The following is a 17,080-nucleotide window of genomic DNA, read 5'->3' as shown; positions in this document are numbered from 1 at the left end:
TCTGGTGGATGAGACTGGATCTTTGGTGGGCAGGACTGCATTCAGAGGTGTGTTTTGGGGTGTCTGTGAACTATGATTTTAGGCAGCCTCTCTACTTATGGGTGGGCTTGTGTTCTTGTCTTGCTAGTTGTTTGGAATAGGGTGTGCACCACTGTAGCTTGCTGGTTGTTGAGTGGAGCTGGGTCTTAGCATTGCGATGGAGATCTCTGTGAGAGCTTTTGCCATTTGATATGACGTGGGGCTGGGAGGCCTCTGGTGGGCCAATGTCCTGAACTCAGCTCTCCCATCTCAGAGGCTCAGGCCTGACACCTGGGCAGAGACCAAGACCCTGTCAGCCACTTGACTCAGAAGAAAAGGGAGAATAAAAAATAAATAAATAAAATAATTAGAAAAAATTAAAAAAAAATTTTTTTAAATAAAAAAGTAATAAAAAAAAGGAAGAACCAAGCCAAAAAACAAATCCACCAATGATAAAAGCTCTAAAAACTATTCAAAAAAAACTAAAACAAAAAAAAAAAACCCAAAAATGGACAGACAGAACCCTAGGACAAATGGTAAAAGTAAAGGTATACAGACAAAAATCACACAAAGAAGCATACACATACACACTCACAAAAAGAGAAAAACGAAAAATATATATATATATCAAAAGGAAGAGAGCAACCAAATCAATAAACAAATCTACCAATGATAATAAGCTCTAACTACTAACCTAAAATAAACATAAAACCAGAAACAAATTAGATGCAGAAAGCAAACACCACCTCTACAGTTGCTCCCAAAGTCCTCCGTCTCAATTTTGGGATGATTTGTTGTCTGTTGAGGTATTCCACAGATGCAGGGTACATCAAGTTGATTATGGAGATTTAATTCACTGCTCCTGAGGCTGCTGGGACAGATTTCCCTTTCTCTTCTTTGCACAGCTCCTGAGGTTCAGCTTTGGATTTGGCCCCACCTCTGCGTGTAGGTCACCTGAGGGCGTCTGTTCCCCGCCCAGACAGGGAGGGGTTAAAGGAGCAGCTGATTAGGGGGCTGTGGCTCACTCAGGCCAGGAGGGAGGGATGGGTACGGAAAGCAGGGCGAGCCTGACTGGCAGAGGCTGGTGTGATGTTGCAACAGCCTGAGGTGCACCGTGTGTTCTCCCGGGGAATTTGTCCCTGGATCATGGGACCCTGTCAGTGGCAGGCTGCATAGGCTCCAGGAGGGGAGGTGTGGATAGTGACCTGTGCTGGCACACAGGCTTCTTGGTGGCTGCAGCAGCAACCTTAGTGTCTCATGCCCGCCTTTGGTGTCCGCACTGGTAGCCGTGGCTCGCGCCTGTCTCTGGAGCTCGTTTAGACAATGCTCTGAATCCTCTCTCCTTGCGCACCCTGAAACAATGGTCTCTTGCCTCTTAGGCAGGTCCAGACTTTTTCCCGGACTCCCTCCCAGATAGTTGTGGATCACTAGCCCCCTTCAGGCTGTGCTCACACAAGCAACCCCAGTCCTCTCCCTGGGATCTAACCTCCGAAGCCTGAGCCTCAGCTCCCAGCCCCCACCCGCCCTGGCAGGTGAGCAGACAAGCCTCTCTGGCTGGTGAGTGCTGGTAGGCACTGATCCTCTGTGTGGGAATATCTCCACTTTGCCCTCTACACTCCCGCTGCTGTGCTCTCTTCCATGGCCCTGAAGCTTCCCCACTGCCCACCCCCCATCTCCACCAGTGAAGGAGCTTCCTAGTGTGTGGAAACGTTTCCTCCTTCTCAGCTCCTTCCCGGAGGGGCAGGTCCTGTCCCTATTCTTTTGTCTCTGTTTTTCCTTTTTCCCTACCCAGGTACGTGGGGAGTTTCTTGCCTTTTGTGAAGTCTGAGGTCTTCCACCAGTGTTCAGTAGGTGTTCTGCAGGAGTTGTTCCACACGTAGATGTATTTTTTTTTCTTTTTTTTTGCGGTACACGGGGCTCTCACTGTTGTGGCCTCTCCCGTTGCAGAGCACAGGCTCCGGACGCGCAGGCTCAGCGGCCATGGCTCACGGGCCCAGCCACTCCGCGGCATGTGAGATCTTCCCGGACCGGGGCACGAACCCGTGTCCCCTGCATTGGCAGGCAGACTCTCAACCACTGCGCCACCAGGGAAGTCCTGTAGATGTATTTTTGATGTATTTGTGGGGAGGAAGGTGATCTCCATGTCTTACTCCTCCGCCATCTTGAAAGTCCCCCCCAGGCATATACTTTAAGTATGAGCAGGAAGAAAGGGATAGAACGATACACATCATGCTGTTAACTTTGGTTGTTACCTTGATTGTTACTTGAGGCTAGGAATAGAAGTAGAAACACATGTTGGAGGATTAATTTTTTCTTTATACACTTTGTATTGCTTATCTTTGAAACAATTTTCTAAAGAACTCAATAAATAACATTTAAAAGTTTCTTTGATTTAAGTCTTCAGAAAGTCAAGCATCTTAAACAATAAATAATCCACAAAGAAAGTATATGTGAAAATGGGACACTGTTTTGTACAATAAAAATATAATTATTACACTGAAAAAATAGTTTCAATTAACCAAAGAGACAAAAAGAATTGTACTATGCAGCAAAAATCAAACTTTCTACTGTATTAATTTAAAAAATAATGTCATGGAAGGAGACTAATATTTATCTGAAGAAGAAACTTCATTAAACTTTCTAATATTCATATGAATCTCATAAAAACATTATCAAGGCAAAAGAAATATAAAATACCCTTTTATGCATTGACTTTTCTTCTTGAAAAAGAGTTACTTATAGGTTTTTATTGTGGAATAAATTTAAAGATGAAGATTGAGAAACCACAAGTATTTCTGGGTAAGGTTGAAGACCCATTTGCTTGTTATCTTTCAATTTTTGTACTATAACTTTGGCAAATTCTTCTCCTTGGATGTCACTAGTATCCAATAATTGTCTGACTTTTGAGGTCCTTGTAGGTTTGGTACTAATGAGTTCATAGTCCTCCTTCATGATCAAATCCCTGGACAGGAGGGCATCTAGAGATTGGTTAAGGCAGGCTTCAGTCATTTGGTTCACAATATCTTCCCTTTTACTCTGGATCCACTGTTGGGTTATACCAGGCTGAAATTGCTCTGTAGAAAAGCAAGGGATGACAAGTAAGAAGGTGGGGACAGATATATAGCTATGAGTAAAATTAGATGAAAAACAAAATAATAAGGCATAAAACCTAATTTTGCTGTGATTCTTCTCATATGGAACACCAGTATTTTGAGGGATGCTATTTATTTTCAGGAAACATTCAGATATTTGGGTTATCTCTTCCCTTTCCCTCCAAGAAAAAGCACTGCATTTTTTTTTTTTTTTTTTTTTTTTTTGCGGTACGCAGGCCTCTCACTGTTGTGGCCTCTCCCATTGCAGAGCACAGGCTCCGGACACGCAGGCTCAGTGGCCATGGCTCATGGGCCCAGCCGCTCTGCGGCATGTGGGATCTTCCCGGACCGGGGCACAAACCTGTGTCCCCTGCATTGGCAGATGGACTCTCAACCACTGCGCCACCAGGGAAGCCCAAAGCACTGCATTTTTATACACTATAATTCATGGGGGCAAATGTCACTTTTTCTCAGATTTTTTTAAAAAACATAAAGAATACCTGCATATTTGATAAATAAACAAAAATATATTTACCTTTAGTAACATATTGTCACACCTCCTCTTAGCAATCCCTCCCTAGATAGATGTTCATGGAATACTATTTTGGCCTATTATTACATATCAACACTCATGTCTTTGGGGATTGGAAGTGCTTTCCTACTTATGGTATGTATATAGCATACTGAAGAAATAGAGACAAATAAAACATCATATAGCAAATCTACTGAACATATGGTTGTGAGATAAATGGCATCATTTACAAAGTGTCTCATCGTACATATTTACCTGAATTTCCCTCCGCTGAGAGTGGATTTATTATTGCTAAGGAGAATGGAGCAGCCCTGTGATCACAGAATGTTGCTCTTTGAGCCACAGAAATGTTACTGTCACAACTGTGATTTACTGGACATTGACGCATCACAGAAAAGTCTTGAGTTTTTCCTATAAAACACAACATCTGCATTAGGGGTAGAATATTCCTTAGCTATTTCTATTAGCTAAAATATGAACATCCGGGTCATAGAGAGGGTAGTATTCAGTGGCTCTTAATTTTTCACTGCATAAGCTGGTTCATAAACCTAATTCCACAAGTAAATATTTTTTAGATAAAAAAGGTTAATGCTTAATGTTTTTACCATATTTCCGTCTGTCCTATGTAAATTATAAATCATAGAATTTTACTTCTTCATGTGGTACCATATTTTTTCCTTCTGTGTCATCTTCCTCCTTCTGCACTTCAAATGTGTCCTCTAAATTACATATGATGTGTCTTTCTACACTCTCCTTTGGTAAACTTATTCAACCTCAGGGCCTCAATTGTCACCTCCCTTCCCAAATCCATGTAATTAAATTTTCTGTCTTCAGTGAACCCTACATTTTCAACAGCTCAAATTAAAAAAAAAAAAAAAATTAAAAACTTAATTATTCATCTTAACTTTAAAACCTGTTTCACTTCCTATTTCTGTTAATAGCATCAATGTTCTTCCAGCTAAACTTGTTCAGCTTTATCTTTTTTTCTCTCTTCCTTCCTACAAGTGAAAAGTGTGTCCTCTGTAACATCTCTCACACTATTCTCTCCTTCACACTCTGGAGCAGGTATCATAATCTCTCACCTGTAGTACAATAATAGACCAATAGTCTCCTAACTGGTCTCCCCACCTTGAATCTCCTTTTCCCTTCCAAAATATCCTACATATTCCAGCCAGGATAAATATTCCTAAAGCAAAAAATTTTATCATGTCACACCCTTGCTCAAAAATCTGCAGTAATTGTTCCCTACCCAAGCAAAAGAGCCTGAATGGCTTAGCCTAGTATTAGAATTCATCATGATATGAGCCTGAATGGCTTAGCCTAGTATTAGAATTCATCATGATATGACTCCACCCTCCTGATCTTTCATTCACCCTCTTCACCAGCTAAACCCAACTACTCACTGTTCTCTGTTTTCTTGCTTCTTTGCCTCTATGCTGTTCCTTTTGCCTGGAATGCCCATCCTTTATAACTATAGGTCCAACCTTCAGCCAGAAATAATTTCTTCATGATGGTAACATGGTGTAGTAGTGACATGAAAATACTTATCAAAAAGACCTGGTTTCGAATCTTGGATTTGCCAGCTACTAACTATGTGATCCAGAAGTCTTGATCTTAAGAATCTGTAAAATGAGGAATATCTCCCTCACAAGGTTGTTGTGACAGTGCTTTGTAAAAAATGTTACTCTTCCACTATACTACCATAGTCCTACATCCCTATATCTTTTATAATACATTGCTCTTTGTCTAATATTATGGTGACTTAGAAACATTTCTCCTCTTTCTTACAAGAGATTTTTAAAAATATCTTTCTGTAGTGTCTAACATAATGCTTTTAATACTTAAATATATTTGTTTAACATCCCACTACTATTTTCACATCTTTAGACTGTCACTTTTAAAAAACGAGTTATAAATGCAAATGGAAGACATGTTCCATACAAACCATGACTGCTTGCAAGAATATGATCTTGAAAGAAAATTGAAAACTTGCAAGTAATACTGACTGAAAAATTTACGTACTAGATAAAAAATCATTGTCTTGAGGAGCTGAAAGGGTCCTTGAGGTTCCAGGAGAAACACTAGTTTTATGGAGCTGAGCGGATCCACACGATTCCTAAAATAAATAGAAGATAAATGATTTAGGTTAAAGAAAAATCATTTTAAAAGTTATACAGCTTTAATTTCTAAACAGTTCCTGCTTTTGGCTTATTATAAATAAAGAATCAAAACTAATACAAATTACACTTTACAAAATTAAACACATATGTGAAGTAACAAAACTGTGAACTTGATTTATCAGGTCAATTGGATGGGTGGGGCAATAGTTAAATATATTAGAAATCATTATTTTTTCAATATTTTGTACATAATCTCAGAGACTCTGTCCAGCTCATAAGAAATTTGAGATCTGCAGCTCTGATTACCTACTGATTTAGAGCACATGCCTATTCTCAATGCCTCAGGTTCCTTCAACATGGAGAAGTGGGAATCCATGGAAAAAGTAATATAGAAGTTAGATCTAATCCTAGCTCTGTCATGGAATTACTACCTAAGCTTCGACAAGGCATTTAAATAATTTGGCTCTCAGGTTCTTTTTCTGTGTATTTATCTAAAAATGAGCCTGTATGGGCTCAAAGATCCAATGATGAGATAGTGAATATAAAGGTGATTCAAAGACTACATACTGTGTTTTAAGATTCATTTTGAAGGTATTATTACTTTTCTGAATCTGTAAAGAGAACATATCTTATATATTCTTAAAAGAAATCATTAATATGAAATAATTCTGAATGAATGCTACTAAAGAAATCCTTCTTTTTGGATAGCCACACAAATGGCATTTTCTTTTTATTAATCATTGTAAGAGGTTAAGAACAAGGCAGGTATTATAGCTCTTTTACATTTGAATAAGAAGGTATAATAAGAAATACAGTGGCAGAACTGTACCAATGATTTGTCTATGTACTACCCTGGAACACCATCCATTACATAAAACAAGGACAGGGACAGAAGTCAATGCCCAAGAGAGAAAGGACTGTGATTTGATGAGATGAACAATGAACTAAGAATCAGAAGAGCTGGATTTCAAATTGGAGATTCCCATTCTAAAATCCTAAAACCTCCCTGGACTTTAGCTTCCCATCTATAAAAGAGTGAGAGAGACTAAATGATTGCTCATATTCTTCTCACATTTTGAGTTTAATCAACGTAATTATTTTTACCTCCTGTGGACCATAATTTACAGGTATGTTCAGAGATAACTCCATTTTCTTCTTGTCACATAAGTGAGCGGTACTTGAAGCATTCTGTAATAAGAATGAACATATGTACTTGAATTAGAGATAATTAGAAAATTATATGAGTAAAATACAATCTACTTAACATATTTTATATGTTTATCTTTATATGTTTATACAAAATCAATAGAAAATCTCAATCAGTTGAGAATATAATATCTAACTTAAAGTAGACATAGTGTAGAATAGGGGAAATAACTTTAGAGACACAGGCTTTGAATCCTGCCTCATATTAACTGGTTACCTTGAGCAAATTCATCCTTTAAAATGGAATAATATCTACATGCAGGATCATTCTAGAGATTGAGATAATGAATATAAAGTATCTGGTTCAAACTAGATACTTAATATATTTCAATTTGTATGTGTATCTATCTATCCATAATTATTAAGCATTTACTATAATCTAGGCACCATGATTCTAAGTACTATTATTATTTTCATTTTATAGATAAGAAATGGAGGACTGGACTAGGTAAAGGAGGCAGAGTGCCCTAATGGAACGATGGGGGCCAATGAGATCTGGTTTAGATCCCAGGATACCTGTTTGACTTTGGGCATGAGACTTAAACTTAATTTACTTATCTGTAAACTGGAGATGAGAATACCTATTTTGCAGGATTACTGTAAGAAGGATTAGAAGTAATATATGCAGAGTCCCTAAGATTACTTTGTAAGCATTCAATAAATGGTAGCTATTAAACAGATGATTTATTTAAACACTATGCCTTTGTACTAAAATTGTTTAGTGATTCACTCCTGTCTCTTTTTCTTTTTCTTTTTTTTTTTTTTTTTTGCAGTACGCAGGCCTCTCACTATTGTGGCCTCTCCCGTTGCGGAGCACAGACTCCGGACGCGCAGGCTCAGCGGCCATGGCTCACAGGCCTAGCCGGACCGGGGCACAAACCCGTGTCTCCTGCACCGGCAGGCGGACTCTCAACCACTGTGCCACCAGGGAAGCCCTCACTCCTGTCTCTTTAAGCCAGACTTGGATTAGCTGCCATCACTATTGAGTGATTTAAAAACAAAACCATTGGTCTGCTTTTCTTCCCCAAACCAACATAACGTCAAATGCTCTACAGAACTTTAGAAATTGGTGGGATCCACACCCAGCCCTTCATTATTCATACTTAACAACTGTCTGCTCCATAACATGTCTAAGAAGTTTTAGGAGAAAAAAAACTGCTATTCATCTATGTATATAATCTATGGGGCATAGTACTTTACACACAGCAGTCCAGTGAACATTTGTTAAATACATTTTTATATGAACCTTTAAAATTCATCTTTGGATCCATTTCTGTTATGTAAATTTCTTCTGTTCTTTTAAATTTATTAAAATATTTATTGTTATACAGTATCATTAATTACTAACATCACTTTTCATAACCGATCAGTTAATGATCATTCAAATTATTTATGAATTGGGGCTTCCCTGGTGGCGCAGTGGTTGAGAGTCCACCTGCCGATGCAGGGGACACGGGTTCGTGCCCCAATCCGGGAGGATCCCACGTGCTGCGGAGCGGCTGGGCCCGTGAGTCATGGCCGCTGAGCCTGCGTATCCGGAGCCTGTGCTCCGAAACGGGAGAGGCCACAACAGTGAGAGGCCCGCGTACCGCAAAAAAAAAAAAAAACAAAAAATATTTATGCACTAGTGAGTCAGTCCCTAGAAAGAAGTAAAATGACATATCAAAGAAAAACTTTTTTTGATTCAGTTTTTACTGCTCAAGACATAATCTGTGAAAACATGAATTATAGGAGCCAGTTCAAAGAACTGAAAAAAATGTAGGAAACTCAAACAAAACAAGTCACCCTAAATTGTGATCTATGTTTTCAGAAATTTCTTTATGAAAAATCTTATTATCTTAATAAATTTGTATTCTACCCTTGGCCCTGACATTAGTTAGCTGTGTAGAGTGTTATGTGACTTACTTCCCTATACCTCAGTTATCTCATCTATAAAATGGAGATGATATTCTTTCTCTAACAATTTTACAGAATTAATACAAGGATTTAAAAAAAAAAGAAAAAAATAACAACACTGAGTGAAAACAATACAGCAACTTAAAAACAGTGACCAAAGAAAGTAATGCTATTTAAATGATACTCAAGTATTTAAAAATATACACTAAATTACTTTATTTAAGAAGCAAAAATTTCTCCCCCAAATTAACAGTTTTACATATAGATCCTAGCATTTAAGTTGGTTGGGGACAAAAAAGGAACTGAATTGGTTCTCTTCCAGTTCAGTATCTTAGAACCAAGAAAACAGACCCTTCTATCCACCTTTGCTTGGCAGAAGAGGAGAAAGTTGTGAAGAGAGAAAAGGGAACTGAAAAGACAAGGCAAAAATAAATGTTAACAGAAGTTTGTATCTACTAAGAAGTGGAGAGATTGGAATGTTCTGGAAAAGACTACCTACTCAGAAGCAGAGAAGTCAATGAAAACTTATCAAAAGATTAAAGCACAGTTCCTCCTTAGTTCCTTAAAAAACTCAGGTACTAATACTGCCACCATCAATTTTAAGTTTGGTTAAGGGCAGTTGTTTCCTTTATGCACTTCCCTTTTAAACCAAAGATTATGTTAACAGATCCAGCAAACTGCAAGAGGCAAGCAATGTCATTTAGTGATAAATCAATTGTAGATTATGCCTGTTCACAACCTAAGACATTGGCTAATAAATGATGGTTTTTATTATCATATCTCAAATGCAACTTAATGAAACCCAGAAAGTGTTAAACTAGGCTAACTTTGTCCCTAAAGGACTGTAGTTGCTTTCTAAACAATTTTTGATAGCAGCAAGAAAACCTTGCAGTAATGGGTCCCTTCAATTGTTTTTCTGATCTACAAGAGCAGAATGAGTAAATAAGACAACTGTTCTAGGTAATTCATAACAACTGCTACTTTGGTCTATGCAACATGGAGTGTTTGAGTGGGAAAACAAAAAGATACAAACAAGCCATAGAAAATACACATTTGGGCCTCAATTATTAATAAAAATTCTACAGCTTAACTTGGCAGTAAAGTGCAATAACCCAGACATCTTTTACTCTTTATATATCAAAACTTTAGAGAAATAAACATAGAATTAAAACAACAACAACAACTGTAGTAATTTAGGGCATTAACTGTATACAACTGGCACACATTACACATTTTAAATTTACATTTGCTATATGAGAGGTCTGAAAATCCCTTTGAAATCTGGAGGAGGCTGTTTAAATGAAATGGAAAAGTTCTTTGGTGACAGATTCAAGGCAGCATTCATACTCTTTGCTAACTACTGCCCCAGTACTGTAGCTTGTATCTGTGGAAGGTATGTAGAAAAAAACTAAATTAAACTAAACTAAAACTCTCCATGATTTAACATCCTAATTTCCAGTATTACATTTAACAATTTACCTTTGTTTTCTTTAGTTGAATAACAGCTTCAAGAAAAGTTATCTCTTCAAATGTTCGCAGAACTGGTTCAAGTTCTATTAAACATTCTAAATAAGAAAAATAAAATGAGTTCAGGTTGCTTATAACCATTAAAATGAAAAACATAAATGCTAATATTTAACTGATAAGGCCCTAAGTAAATTTTTCCCCAAACTGATGACATTCAACTGTCTTAAGAGCGTTTAGTACAGGCATAAAGATAGGCATATCTAAAGATAGATCAATGGAACATAATTGAGAGTCTAAAGCCCTTACAAGTATGGGCAATTGTTTTTTGACAAAGTTGCTAAGGCAATTCAATGAGGAAAGGATAGTCTTTTCGACAAATGGTACTAGGACAGTTGGATATCCACACAAAAACAGAAAACTTTAGATTCTTACCTCACAACATACATAGAATTAACTTGAAATGGACTATGCACCTAAACGTAAATACAGGTGAAAATCTTCATGACCCTGAGTTAGGCAAATAATTCCTAGATATGGCATCAGAAACAGGATCCATAAAAAATTTTTGATAATAGGACTTCAAAAAAATTGAAACCTTTGGCATTTAAAAAGATGCTATTAAGAAAAACAAAAAGACAAGCCCCAGACTAGGAGAACACTTTTACCTATCACGTATCTTTTAAAGAGCTTATATCTAGAATATAAAAAGAACTCTAACAACTTAAGACAAACAACCCAATTTAAAAATGGGTGAAAGATTGAATTTCACCAAAGGAGACACACAAATAGCTAAAAAGCACATGAAAATATGCTTAAACACCATTAGTCATTAGGAAACGCAAATTAACACTAAAATGAGGCATCACTCCATACCCACTAAAATAGGTAAAATTAAAAAGACAGAAAATACCAAGTATTGACAATGATGTAGAGAAACAGAAAACCTCACACACTGCTGGTGGGAATGTATCATGATGCAGCCACTCTGGAAAACAGCTTCGCATTTTCTTAAAAATGAAAGATAAATTTACCATACAACCAAGCAATTCCACTCAGGTAGTTACCTGAGAGAAATGAAAACATATGTTCACACACAGACTTGCACATGAACAGTCATAGCAGCATGATTCATAATAGCCAATGAGTAGAAACAATCATAAGTACCACTATTACTACAATAATATATGGACCTGTTGCTTAAGGGAGAAGCCAGGGCTCTAGATATAAAACTGAGCATCACTAACATATAGATGGTATAAAAGCCATGATCTGGTCTGGATCATCTAGGGGGAAAGTACAGATGGTAAACAGTAAAGGACCCATATTAGAGCTCTGAGGCATTCCAACAGTTAGAAATTGAGCAGAGGAAGAAAAAAAGTGATAGAGGAAGAGAGGATAAGAGGGAGTATGGTCTCTTGTGTCTTGGAAGCTATCAGAGGGAAAGTTTCAAGGAGGGAAGAGTCAGCCATATCTAATCTGCTGAGAGGGCAAGTAAGATAAGCAGTATTTTCCAAAATTGCTATCCTTGGTAACTTGAACAAATGCAGCTTTAGTGGAGATATGAAAACAGAAGACTGATGGAAGTTTGTTAAAAATTGAATTAGAGGTGAAGAAGTAGAGACAATAAGTATGGACAATTCCTACAAGGTGTTTAGATCTAAATGGGAGTAGAAAAATGAGGTGGTAGCTGAAAGATGATATGGGGTCAAGAATTTTTTTCCTATATAAAGATAGGATATAATAATAGCATAGATCTGTATGACAGAAGAACGATCCAGTAGACAGGCAGAGATTGGCAATGCAAGAGCAGAGAGAGAATATAAAGAACAGAATGCTGGAGAGAGTAAGGGAATGGCATCCAGAGCACAAGTAATACTGTTTACAATTGTGTAAGAACACTTTTTTCCCACTGTAAAAGAGATAAAGCAGGAAAGACACGTCAAGTACAACTAAGTTTATAGATCTGGTAGTGGAACTACGAGGGAGTTCTCTCTCATGGTTTCTACTTTCTCAATGCTCAAAAGAAATACAGAACATAGGGTGTAGGAGGTTTAAGAAGGGAAGATAAGGTACAATATGCATTACCCCTGTCTTGTCTTCCTAAGTTCAGAATCTATTAAGAAAAGCCACATAATAATGAGAGATGATGATCAAAACATCACCTTTATTACTGATAAAGCTAATTGGAATCTGTCCCTTTTTAGATCTGTAGCATATGGGCTTAGTAACACTTTGTCCCTTCAGTTGACAGTTTTACTCACTCAGCTACAGGCCTCACCTGCTTCCATATGGGGAAGCACAAAATGTGTGCATCCTTTAGACAAGCTTACTTCTAAAAGGAGGAGAAAACTGAGAAGGGACTAGATAAGTATGCTTGCTTTTTCTCTAAAACTAACAAATGAGGAGGAGGAGTGCTGAGGGGCAGATAGGACTAGAAATGTTCCTCCCATGCTTTCCTTCTCAGGGATTGAAATGGAATTTCATCTTCACTTTGGAAACATGAAGTATGGGACTTACGCATCTCCTACAGTAGTACAAGATGATCATCTAAGTCTGTAATTCGCAAACTTTTGGGTCTCAGAACTCTTCAAAATTATTAAGAGCTTTTGTATATGTTGGTCATATCTATTGATATTTACTACATTAGATTAAAACAAAATTTTAACACATCAGAGTATATGAAAACACATTCCATTATCCGTTGGAGCAATGATATCATCATATTTAATTTAGTCTATGGAAAGATTTTTCCAGAGGATGAGAGTAAAAAGGGAAAATAATACCTTAATATTTATTATTTTGAAAAGTTTTGATTTTGTGAACCACTTATAAAAGTCTCAGGAACCAACCCCACCTCCAGAGGTCCCTGCACCACAACTTAAGAACAGGTGATATATGAGAATGGAATAATAGATGTATTTGAGAAACATAACAGAATTGCTAAGTAGAGTTTAGTGCCTAGTTTTAGCCATTAATTTAAAGAGAAACCAATGAATTCCATTTCTGGCCAAGATGAAGAAACAAGGACCAATTCACCCTCCTGCCTTAAACAACCATTAGCCAGACAAAATGCATGAAACAGTGGTTTTCAAGACACTAGATATCAGGCAACAAAGGACAGTGATCTCTAAGTGATAGGAAACAACTGAGGTCAGCCTTATGACAGCCTGACTACCCAAGCTAACTGCCTTGGGAGAGTTTCCAGCTATACTACAGGGTAGGGAAGTAAGGCGGGGCCCAGAGGAAGCTCAGAGTTGAAGAGACAGGGCTGGGAGTTAGGGTAGACGGAGGCAGATAGAGTTTATAGGACAGAGCACCAAAGAGGAGAAGTACACAGACAGAGAACTCCAGAGATCCACAGAGCGCTCCTCTCAAATATTCAGCAGCACTGATCAATGCAGGATGTAGAAGTAAGTAAGCCAAAAGCCATTGTTCTGCAATGAACAATAGGGAAAAACCAGGAAGTTTGTAGAGAAGTACTGCCTAATGGCATGATCTTCAGAAGAGCTAGAGTCTTTAGGGAATGGAGAAGAAATTATAGTTTGGAAGTGGCACTGGGGACAAAGGAGATATGTATTGGGATGGCCAAAAAGTTCGTACAGGTTTTTGTAAGATCTTATAGAAGAAGCCAAACAAACTTTTTGGCCAAGCCAATATATACATACATATATGTACATATATATACACATACATACACACACACACACACACACACACACCCTATTACATGGTTCTGGGAGATAAGAGATAAGATGTTAATCCATTATTATAGCAACTTTTGATTTTTTTTAAATACAATGCTGATGAGTACTAGACATAAGTTTTGAATGGAAAATATATTTGGTTTTTTTTTTAGTTGGAAAGAAGATTCCCAGTCTACAGCTTGTCTTTTCATTTTCTATAGCATCTTCTGAAGTGTAAAATTTTTCAATTTTTTTGAAGTTCAATTATCAAAGAATTTTTTTAATAGGTCTTGTTTCTGATGTCATATATAAGAGCTCTTTGCTTAACCCAAGATCATGAAGTTTTTCTTCTATGTTTACATTTAGGTGATGATTCATTCTACTTCTGAAATAAATCTTAATTCTATCGGATTTTTCGATCTCCAGGATTGGTCTGGAAATTCTACTCTTGCCCTTCTCCAATCAATTTTATACATAGCAGTGAGTGATATCTCCTAAACTTAAATTTAATCATGTTATTTCCCTGAAAAACTCACTTTAATGGCTTTCCATTGTACTTGGAATAAATTTCTAACCTTTTTATGATGATAGTCAACAGCCTCTCCTTACCACTTCAATCTCATCTCATAAAATAAAAACAACTTTGAATTAGGAAAAAAAACTTTTGAGCTTGTCAGCTAACTTTCGTAGTTGTTCAAGGAATATTTTATTTACAGCGTATTTATTATTTTTGTAATTCAAAAGGCCCAGATTAAAACTGTACACTAACTTAAGAAAGACGGTCTTTCATCTGGATTTTGTGCCCATCCACTTTCTATTAGAGAGATCATAAGTGCTCGATGAGGTATATCAAATGGCAAACTTTCTTCATTAGTGTCAGGTCGATGTCCTTGTGACACACTATACATAATCTGCAAAGGATTGGTGACTTCTGTCAAAACAAATATTTCATTCATTAGAAATATATTATGATTTAATATATTAAATACATTCTAAAGCCAACCAAATGAACATGAGGGAATCTTAAAATCTTAGGAATAATTCATTACTTCCCTTTCCGTCAAAGGAATATTTAGATCCCAGCTATTGCCAGACTTGCTGCCTCTTGTGGGAGGAGTTTATATCTTCACCTCTTTAATTCTGGGCTTGGCCATGTGATTTGATTTGGCCAATGGAGTATGAAGAGAGCAGAGTAAAACAGAGCTCAGCAGAGCTGAGCAGAACCTAGCAGAGCCAAGAAGGGCCACAGCAACTAATAACCCAATGTGAATGAAAAATAAATGTTTAGTTTGTAAACTACTGAGATTCTGAGGTTGTTACACAGCAAACTGACCTAAATGAACCTCAAAATAAAGAAAGAGACAATATTATCAGAAAATTTTTAAAGTATTCTTCAGTATTTGCTGGTCTTTAGAAGAAGCACTACTGAAATTTTCATACAAACGATTTTACAGCTGGAATGAATCTTAGAAATAAGAATTCAAAATTCTTATTTTGCAGATAAAAAAATGAGGACTTAAGAGATTTAGTGGCTTATAATAGAGTTAATTACTATCAGAACAAGAAGAATCTACACATTTTTCTGATCCTTAATCCAGTACTTTCCAACATACAGTGGATTCACAATGATAAACTGTTGTTTTTCTAGTGTGTTTTCCACAAAATGACTGTTAGGCAGATTTAAAATAAGTGATCTTTATTCAGATAGTTCTGAGTATGACTTACCAATACGATGTCACCTAGAATAAGGAAGTCAAAGTACACTTACCTTCAAAAGGCTGTTTTCTAGATAAGACTTCCCATGTGATAACTGCATAGCTGTTTAAGATAAAAATATACATATAGTACTTTATAAACTATTCATAATAAACTAAAATGGTACTGATTTTAAAAGCTGACTGTGAGATACCATTTTTTAAAGTAATAATGTAGTGAAATGCTGCTTAAAGAATCACTATATAGAACCAAGATGATGAATATTCATATACAGTTTTGTTTTGAAAGGGAATTAATTCAATTTGAAAAATTAGGAAATTACTGTAATAAGAACTTGAAGTTATAGGCAAGGATAACTTGTGGATGATTCTTTAACACCTAGATAAGCTATGCCCTTTAATTACATGATTCTATTATTCACACAAAATAAAGAGCAATAAAAAAGGCTGTCTCATGTAGCCCTATTCTATTGACTCTTTTTCTGGTGTAAGTACTGTCTCTTTTGGTAGTGTTAAATGTTAATTGCACTGTTTCCCTCCCCCTATCAAGGTCACATATGATAAAAACCCTTGAATATTATAAATTGATAGGACAACAAGATATGCTTTAATAATTTTTAAGGATGTAAAAGTAGCTTAAGGCGAGGCATCAGGACTTCCCTGGTGGCGCAGTGGTTAAGACTCCATGCTCCCAATGCAGGGGGTCCGAGTTTGATCCCTGGTCAGAGAACCAGATCCCACATGCATTCTGCAACTAAGGAGCCTGCATGCTGCAACCCAGGAGCCCATGTGCCGCAACTAAGGAGCCCACCGCCGCAACCAAATAAATAAGTAAATAAATATTAAAAAAAAAAAAGCAAGGCATCTTTATTTTCATATTTTTAATTTTTTTTTTTTGGCTGCACCACACAGCTTGTGGGATCTCAGTTCCCTGACCAGGGACTGAACCTGGGCCACGGCAGTGAAAACCAGGATCCTAACCACTAGGCCACCAGGGAACTCTCAAAGCAAGGCATCTTTAATATGAAAAACATTAACCACTGTCTCTAATTTATTTTCACCACACTTATGAGAGAAGCATAAAAATCATACTTTTAAAATGTAGTTTCAAAATTCGGATTGATTAATCTTGTTTTTTAGACAAGGTTAACTCTGAGCAAAAGTAACATGCTGTACCTGTATATATCATGCTTGATAGTAGCCCTTGATTTTTGTCCAGGTTCATAGTTTTCAGGTGGCATATAGATAATTGTCCCTCCTTCTGGTGCAGATTTACTATTTCGTGATTGTGACAGGGACATCATGCGCCATTTTGATAAGCCAAAATCTGCAATCTGGAAGAGAAAAGAGT

The 17,080-nt window shown here is 37.0% G+C and overlaps 1 protein-coding gene and 1 long non-coding RNA gene across 5 annotated transcripts in view; one reads left to right on the top strand and one right to left on the bottom strand.

Moving 5' to 3' along the window:
• The window catches only part of LOC132593730 (uncharacterized), a 103,845-nt gene that overhangs the window by 82,027 nt on the left and 4,738 nt on the right, over positions 1 to 17,080 (top strand). The window lies entirely within an intron of this gene.
• The window catches only part of LOC115856511 (receptor-interacting serine/threonine-protein kinase 2), a 30,890-nt gene continuing 16,245 nt past the window's right edge, over positions 2,436 to 17,080 (bottom strand). For 3 of the 4 annotated variants that reach the window (XM_060287173.2, XM_070043980.1, XM_060287176.2), the window contains 8 exons: positions 16,906 to 17,063; positions 15,783 to 15,832; positions 14,784 to 14,945; positions 10,344 to 10,429; positions 6,867 to 6,950; positions 5,665 to 5,758; positions 3,898 to 4,053; positions 2,436 to 3,092 (listed from right to left, as the gene is read on the bottom strand). In XM_060287173.2, coding sequence (XP_060143156.1) covers positions 2,755 to 3,092; positions 3,898 to 4,053; positions 5,665 to 5,758; positions 6,867 to 6,950; positions 10,344 to 10,429; positions 14,784 to 14,945; positions 15,783 to 15,832; positions 16,906 to 17,063 — 1,128 coding nt within the window. In that variant the 3' untranslated portion in view covers positions 2,436 to 2,754. The remainder of the gene's footprint in view (positions 3,093 to 3,897; positions 4,054 to 5,664; positions 5,759 to 6,866; positions 6,951 to 10,343; positions 10,430 to 14,783; positions 14,946 to 15,782; positions 15,833 to 16,905; positions 17,064 to 17,080) is intronic. The other variant, XM_070043979.1, reaches the window with a different exon arrangement.

Source organism: Globicephala melas, chromosome 17 (genome assembly GCF_963455315.2).
Source record: "Globicephala melas chromosome 17, mGloMel1.2, whole genome shotgun sequence".
NCBI classification, from domain to species: Eukaryota; Metazoa; Chordata; class Mammalia; order Artiodactyla; family Delphinidae; genus Globicephala; species Globicephala melas.
Note: the sequence above shows the minus strand (reverse complement) of the source record. Positions and strands in the feature narration are given on the sequence as shown.